The sequence below is a fragment of the Mastomys coucha genome, unplaced genomic scaffold (assembly GCF_008632895.1).
Source record: "Mastomys coucha isolate ucsf_1 unplaced genomic scaffold, UCSF_Mcou_1 pScaffold7, whole genome shotgun sequence".
Classification (NCBI taxonomy): domain Eukaryota; kingdom Metazoa; phylum Chordata; class Mammalia; order Rodentia; family Muridae; genus Mastomys; species Mastomys coucha.
This window is the reverse complement of record NW_022196913.1, coordinates 26,547,051-26,555,539: the sequence shown is the minus strand read 5'-3', so window position 1 is coordinate 26,555,539 and position 8,489 is coordinate 26,547,051. Positions and strand designations below refer to the sequence as shown.

The window sequence follows — 8,489 nt, the reverse complement described above, 5'->3', positions numbered from 1 at the left end:
ATGAAAAGCAAAAAGACCCATGATAGTGTTGGTGGAATGGGAAGATGGAAAGAACCCACTTTCCACCTGCCTAGTTACCCTGAACAATCTACAGATTGGGCAATGTCAAACTTCTTAAGAAAAGGAATGTATTATTATAATATTTAATTTAATGTTGTGATACATTTGTATATTTTGGGAAATGGCATAATGTTGGGGAATGCTTGTGATACCAGCATTTGGGGTGCTGAAGTATCTGAATTGAGACCATTCTGCACTATGCACTGGTTGCCAGGTCAGCCTATGCTACATAGCAAACAGCATAGCCCCCATACCTATTCATCACAGCAAAGCAGTATATGATATATGTACATTTAGCTCAGAGTGAATAGCTATAGAATGTGATTTCTACACTTCTCACTAAGCATGCAAGGCATTAGGGACACGGACATTTCTGCTCATCAGAACATAGGGGCTGAAACTAGCATAACCAAGTTCTAAAAATGTTTTAATATTTAGTGAAATAGAATCATGTGTTATTGTGAAACCTGTGTAGAAAGATAGAATGAAATCTATCCAATAGAAGAAAAGGAAGCAGGTCATAAGAATGAGAACACTGCATGTAGCTCTGATTTCTGGAGGGGAGTTGTTTGCGAACCTGGAGCTATAAAGGTAGAGAACCCGCTTGTGGTGCTTATACAGATGGAGAGCCATGGACCCACTGCTCCAGGCCATCAGAATCTGAAAGATGGCATCACGAAGAGTCATGAGAGAGAGGAAAACCCATTTGATGATGTGCCTGGATGGTAGAATATAGCAGTGGCCAATGTACATTGTAGCCACAGACCCATTCAAGCCACTGATTCCTTTGATGTAGGACAGCAAGTTGGAGCTTACGAGAACATTAACAATCCAAAAAAGGAGAATAAAGGGAAGAACTTGGCATGATGTATGTGGTTTGAGTTTTGTCCAAAAGGTGGTCCTAGGACAGATGGTGACAGCCTGGACCACACTGAGGAGACAGGTGGTGCAGATGGAAAGGCCCCGTGCCATCCTTGCCAGATAAACTGTAGCTTTGCAGCCAATATCTCCAAGAAAGCTTCTGAAATAAAACACTGTGGCAAGCTCTTTCAACCCTGTTGTACAAATGATGATTATATTAGAAAATGCCAGGTGGGTGAGAATTAGGTCAATCGGCTTTTTTTCAGTCCCCAAGGCAGAAGTGTACCCAAGTCTTGCAAACATTAGGATATTCCCCATCATTCCAGGTCCAATAAGAAAAAGGAAGATTATTGTGTGGATAATATTACTCCAGTTCATCTTCTGAATTCATGCACAGCACTAGGGAAAATCATTTGAGAGATACACATGAAGTTTTCTGTCTATTCTGATAAAATGCATCATTTCAAGTATGTAAACACATAAGAGTTTTCCTCATCATTTCTTTGTTTTCCTGGTTTGTCTGTTTCTGTCCGCATGCAAGTGATGATAACTACAATCAGGGAATAAAGTTCAGTTTTCCTCCCTTTCAAAAAGATCCTTCTTAATGTGGTACATCTACACAATGGAGTACTCAGTTATTAAAAACAATGAATATTTGAAATCCTTGGGGAAATGGATGGATCTGTAGAATATCATCCTGAGTGAGGTAACCCAATCACAAAATATCACACATGGTATGCACTCTCTGATAAGTGGTTATTAGCCCAGAAGATAAGAATATACAAAGTATAATCTACAAACTACAAGAAACTCAAGAAGGAAGACCAAAGTATGGATACTTCATTCCTTCTTAAAAGAGGAACAAAATACCCATGGAAAGAGTTGTAGAGACAAAGTGTGGAGCAGAGACTGAAGGAAGGACAATCCAGAGATTGTCCTTCCCATATTCAATCATCAAATCCAGACACTATTGTGGATGCCAGCAAGTGCTGGATGACAGGAGCCTGATATAGCTGTCTCCTGAAAGATTCTGACAGTACCCGACTAATACAGAAGTAGAGGCTCACAGCTATCCATTGGACTGAGTACAGGGTCCCCAATGAAGGAGCTAGAGAAAGGACCCAAGGAGCTGAAGAGCTTGCAGGCCCTTAGGACGAACAACAATATGAACTACCTAGTACCCTCAGAGCTCCCAGGGACTAAACCACCAGCCAAAGAGTACACATAGTGGGACTAATGGCTCCAGCAGCATATGTATAGCAGAGGATAGCCAAGTAGGTCATCAATGGGAGGAGAGGCCCTTGGCCCCTGAAGGTTCTATGCCCTAGTGTAGGAGAATGCTAGGGCCAGGAAGCAGTAGAAAGTGGGGTAGTGAGCAGGGGGGTGGGGAACAGGGGTTTGTTTTTGTTTTAGTTTTAGTTTTTGTTATTTTTATTTTATTTCATTTCATTTCATTTCATTTCATTTCATTTCATTTTATTTTATTTTATGTTATTTTATTTTATTTTATTTTATTTTATTTTGGAAGGGAACCTGGGACAGGAGATATTGTATGACATGTAAATAAAGAAAACATCTAATAAAAAAACAAGATCCTTCTTTATCCTCTACATCCACCAAGTTCTTATTTCCACACATAAGCAATGACATCACTTTTTCACTCATGTCACCCAGTTTCTGCACAGGCTACTGGACTGTGTTGTGCTTCATCCTGATCCTCTTCACTGCCCCATATGCAACCATCATTCAAATGATGTTGAACTCATAAAAAGCTTTCAGCTTCTCAGAAAGTTGTACTTGATCAACTGGACCAGTTTCTTTCGGGGAAATAATATGGTATTCTCCCACCCAAGACCTTTGATCAATTAAGTATAAGTAGATTAGTGACTGAGTCAGGGTATGAAAGTTCAGACCACTGGGCTTAAGGTGAGGCTAAGTGTGGATAAAAAAAAAAAAAAATGTTTTCCCCGTCTTCATGGGTAAACCATGATGTAGGAAATTTCATTTTTAGACCTATTCATCTTGTTTTTAATCTTTCTTCTGAGTACACTTCCTCCAATAAAACTCCAGGAAACTTGTCCTTGTAGAACTTAATAAAGTTCTTGATGATTGTTTTAAGGTTGGTTCCGATAAGTGATGTCAATCAGAAATCCCTCAGCCTGTCAGTCCCCCAATATCTTACACTGTGAATGTAATCACTTTATGAATGGTATCTTTTTTTCAGTTCCTTATTTTCTAAATTGTCATAAAATGGTGTCTTTTGAAATCTATTCTATTTGTTTCACCCCTCACAAAATACATAGAGCTTAAAATTACAACTGCAATTTCAATTTGTCCTCTTCAGTTTGGTATCCTCTCCTCATCAAAATTATTTGTTTCCTTGACACCTCATGTAACACCAATGGTTCTCTGTCTACAGGAGCATGTGTGATATCCAAGGCTGATCTTTGTTGAACTGACATGCTTCCAAGAACTGTGCCTAGAGTATCATCTCATGAGCTTTTCCTAACCCCAGAAGTCTATGTTAGGCTGTCTTCTACTTCAGAAGTCTATGTTTCCTCTCTGTCTGCTCCCTTGCTGCACTGAGCTGTGAGAATATCTTAGACACGTAAGACATAAATACTAATATAGTGCCTGCTCAGAAGGTTATAGGTTGCTCAATGAAACTGTTGGTTTTCAAATTACATTTTAATTAGAGAAAGGAATTGATGAGAAAATTTGAAGAAACATTTGAACTAGGCTCTCTCTTTAAGATTGACAAAGCTCAGTATCCTGGAGAAGTTTATTCAATCTCCAGGGCACGTTTGGTAAGTATTTATTACTTTTCTACTTGTACAATGATAGGAGCTTCCATGATCCAACCAAGTTAGGAAATGGCATGGGCTATCCTTCAAAAAACTAATCAAAAATGTTTTACTTCCTCTCAAAATTCCATCTGTATTGATGTTTAAAATTTGATAGTTTTTTTTATGTTATCCCTGCAATGATAGTAGTAAAATTTATAATGATGGAATAGGCTTTCATTTCCAAAACAGTGTCGCATCCACACTGAAACACACACACACACACACACACACACACACACATCTATGCTAGGTAAATTGGGAGATTTATATATTTATGAACATATGTACTTATTATATTTAATGTATATGTCATATAATAATATTAAATTATTAATTTAAAGTATATGTTTAATTACCTTTCTCAAACCTCACTCCTTGGCATGTAAGCAAGAGCAAATAGCAAATAAGCATGGTGGTGTAAACCTTTAATCCCAGCACTCAGGATGCAGAGGCAGTTGGGTATCTGAGAGTTCAAGGCCAACCTGATCTACAAAGCAAGTTTTAAAACAACCAGGACTATCATACAGAAAAACCCTGTCTGGAAAAAAAAACAGAAACAATTAAAAACTAAAATCTTAGTAAAAAACTAATCAACCTGCAATTTTTTTTCAGGAATGGGTCATGGACTGACTCTAGGAGGAAAGTGTAAGACCCAGATGCATGGGAGAGAGTAGTCAGTAAACTCGGGAAGGCTAACCTGCAATATCAACAAGCCCAAGCTTTATAACCAGGAATCCTGTCTGCCAGTTCTGCCTTTCCTAGGTGCTACTTGCCTAGATTTGAATGTTTTACTTGGCCGCTTTAAGACTCACTAATGTAGGGAAGGTGCTTTGTACCATTCAGGTGTATTGTGAGGATTCAGTGGAGCAGAGGCACATAGTGCTTAGGACAGGGTCTGCCCAGTGTTACACATGCTCTAAACACTGTTGTTCTATGCTTTTGTGTCATGTTAGTTTCCTGCACAATTCTCTGTAATTGCACTATGTTACATTTGAGTGTGGATATGGAAACTTCAGGAAAAATAAAACCACAAAAAAGAAGAGCAAAGTCCCCATTCTGAGAAAGCTGAAGGGCACCTGATATAAGACACTGTGGAGTAGAACCTCTCCCTCCTGTGAGGACAATCACACAAACTGGAGGAACTGCAGAGAGGAAAAGCTTCCTCACACCAAGCTGAAACTTCAGCCCGTGTATCCTGGACCTGCCTGAGCTGTCATGAGCATCTCTGGCTCAGTGCACCACACAGCTGCACTCTGCTCCCTCATGGACATGGAAACAATTCTGGATGGCAGGTGGGAAATGAGAGACTGCTTTCTTCCTGCACCTTGTCACCTTCCTCTTTCACAGTGACAGAAGAGCCCAGACCCTCTCTTCAACTGCCCCCCTAACCATCCCTACCTCAGAGCATCTCTGTTAATGTAAAAGTCAGTTACAGTCCACTACGACATGATGGAGCACTCACCTGCAGAATCTGTGCATGGGTCAGGGCGTGTATCCTCACAGCACAGCCAGGCCCTGTTTATCATCCTTGAGCCCTGGGCTCACAGCAACTGTCACTGCTAATAGGATGTCACCATCAGGAGTTTGGCTTCTCCAGGGGAAAGGGCTCCTTCTGCAATCTCCATCCTGGATGTCAGGTCTGTGACCTCCCTGATGCCCTGTCATTTGCAGAGCCAGAAACTTTCTGGTCCTAATTGCAGTGCCTGAGTTTCTTGGATCCTAGGACTTCCCTCTTCCTTTTCCCCCAAAGCCAGGAAGTGTATTGGGAGAAACGTCTGAGAAACTAAAACTTTTGTTCTCTGAACATTCCAAAGTTCAATTCGTTTTTTTGCAAAGGTCCCCTGTTGGATTCTCAGCACTCCCATGATGGTTCCCAAACATCTGTAACTCCAGTTTCAGGGGATCTAATGCCCTCCTCTGGCCTCCAAAGTCATTAAGCATATTCATGGTGCACAGACACACTCAGGCAAAATAGATACAGGTAAAATACATGTTAATAAAACAAATGTGTCTAATGAAAAAACTCAGTAACATCAGGAATAAAAGCTATTTAAGAGCTAGGATCAATGTCTAGTCTTAAGGTGTGGTATCCAGGACAGAGCTAGGGTCAGTGTCTAGTCTTAAGGTGTGGTATCCAGGGCAGAGCAACAGGGCAGTGCTAACTTTATGCAGAGGAGTCAACTCCCCTCCAGGATGAGTTCTTCATTTCTCCTCTTGTTTGTTTCTCTTTTCTTCAATATCTCAACTTTTTTTGCTGAATGTCTAATATGGATTGCTGTCTTTCTGGTCTATGTCCTATTTATCTCTTTCATGCTGTTTTCTGAAATCTTTATAAGGTCACTGACTTTTGAAAACATTTTTTCGTTTATTCAGAATTTCAAGCATTTTGTTATTTCCATGTATAAGATAATAGTGTGAACACAGGGAGACTCCAAGGGTAGATTTATAAAAATAAAAAAAAAAAAAGTCATATAAATCAAATCTACATGGGATTAATCAATACAATAAAATATCAGACCTATTGAAGTCCAGAAACTCACTGAAATTATGTGAATAAATTCTGGAAGCTACAATGATGTAGTACCATAAAAGATGGTACAGTGGAAGCTGAAGAAAATTAAATTCTCTAAGAAATCTTGATGAAGTATTTGGATGAAACACTGAGATGGCCTCATGCAAAGGCTGCCCTGGAGCTGTAATGAGAGCAGATTCTGAACACAGGGACAGATGCTCAAGACTGCTGGGGACATCATTCCATCTCAAATAAGGAGAAAAAGCCCTTGAGTTCACCCTACCCTGTTCTATGGCCATCTAAAGAGAGACCAACATTTGTGCTTCTGAGGGAAACTGGCATATGCAAGTGAATCAATGAGCTATCAGGTCCACTCCCCACAATGGCTGAGGAGCAGAAAACCTATGCCTGAGTTCTTCTACCCAGTGGTGTTGGTTGGCCATATTTATATCTTGAGGGCTCCAAGAGTATTCTGTCACCATAAAAGATTAACAAAACTTCACATTCCAAAGTTTTTACCATATGAGGGAGCAACAAGCTCACTGTGGATTCTCAGTGCCTAATATACAATTTCATCTCCACCCTTCACAATTACTTCATTTGATTGACAAGTTATCCTAGGTTTAATTATGTACTTTTTACTTTACTGTTTCATGTAAGTTTGACATTTCTTTATACATATATATATTCTTTTTTCAAATTTTGACTTTGTTAGATCTTGGGAAAGAGATCTAAAGCAACACCTCTTCTGATTTGACACAGGGCTGTTCTGTTCAGAACACAGTTTCCCGTGTCTACATATTAAAGTGTTTTCTCTGCATTTCTGCCCTGTAGTCTCAGAGGCTGGGGCTTCACATTAAGGTCTATGATTCATCTTGAACTACATTATACACAGGATAAGAAATAGAGTCCAAGACTTATACTTTATATGATGATTTCTAATTTTCTCAACAGTATTTGTTGAAGAGACAAATACTTTCTTTTCCCTTAAAAATTTTTGTTCATTTTTGTAGAGAATCAGATGTATGGGTATGCGTGGGTGCATAGGTTGATCCTCTACTTCACCTCATTCTTCTACATTTCTTTCCTTTGTGCCATTTATTTACATGGTGTTTCTATTACATTGTTATATGTTGTTATGTTATAGTTGGAAGATATGTGTTATGACACCCTCAGAAGTATTCTTTTTAATCAATATTATTTGGGACACATGGGATCTTTAATAAGTTTGTGTAAATTTTAAGAATGTTTTTCTATTTCCATGTTATTCTTTGTTGTTCTACAACTTTGAGGTGTGTCATTAAGTTACTACTATGAGATCTCTCCAAGGCTTTTATGTAGGCACTTAGTCCTATGAGCCTGCCTCTCAGAATTACCTTTATTAGATCTTATAAGTTTGGGTATATTGTAGCTTTATTTTTAATCAATTCTAAAAAGGATTTTTCATTCCTGATTAGTGTCTTGACACACTTTTCATTCAGCCATGGATTGTCCTGTTTCCATTAGTTCATATATGTTCTGTTGTTTCTCTTCTTAGTATATAGCTTTCATCCACATTGAGTCTTGCTTAGCATGCTTGTATGTGTTTAATATAGGAGAAAGTTCCGTACACTGCTAAGAAAAAAGCATATTTTTAGTCTTTGTTTAGAATGTTCTATAGATGCTTGATAATTCCATTATATTCATGAGGTTATTTAACTCCAGTGCTTTTTGTTTATTTTTTGTCTACAAGACTGAGGGGGGCTATTGAAGCCTTCCAACGTCATTGTGAGCTGATTAATGTGTGATTTTAAGTATAGTAGTGTTTGTTCTACAAACTTGGATAGCCTTTGTTTAGTACATAAATGTTTAGAATTGTAATATCCTCTTGGCCAATTTTTTCTTTAATAAGTATGTAGGGTTCATTGCTACTTTCTGTGATTAGTTTTGGTTTGAAGTCTGTTTTGTCAAATATTAAAATACCTATGCCTGCTTGGTTCTTGAGTCTATTTGCTTGGAATAACTTCATTTTTTTACTCTAAAGTGACATTTAACAGATGGCAAGGTGTGTTTCTTGAGGCTGTACAAAGATAGATACTATTTTCTAATCCAATATGTTCATGTCTCTTTATTAGTATTATTAATATTAATAGTTTTTATTATAAAATATGCATTAATTTCTCCTATTTTATTGCTTTGTAGTCTTTTATTGGATCTTTTTGATTAAATAC

At 38.3% G+C, this 8,489-nt stretch overlaps 1 protein-coding gene across 1 annotated transcript; it reads right to left on the bottom strand.

The window, feature by feature from the left end:
• Window positions 1-399: 399 nt before the first annotated feature.
• On the bottom strand, window positions 400-1,299 carry LOC116082236 (putative vomeronasal receptor-like protein 4). Its single transcript, XM_031359101.1, has one exon. It carries the CDS (start codon window positions 1,297-1,299, stop codon window positions 400-402), a length of 900 nt encoding a protein of 299 aa, XP_031214961.1.
• Window positions 1,300-8,489: the final 7,190 nt, after the last annotated feature.

Bases quoted from the DNA above. Each gene is read 5' to 3' on its own strand.
- LOC116082236 (XM_031359101.1), bottom strand. From the start codon at position 1,299: ATGAACTGGAGTAATATTATCCACACAATAATCTTCCTTTTTCTTATT.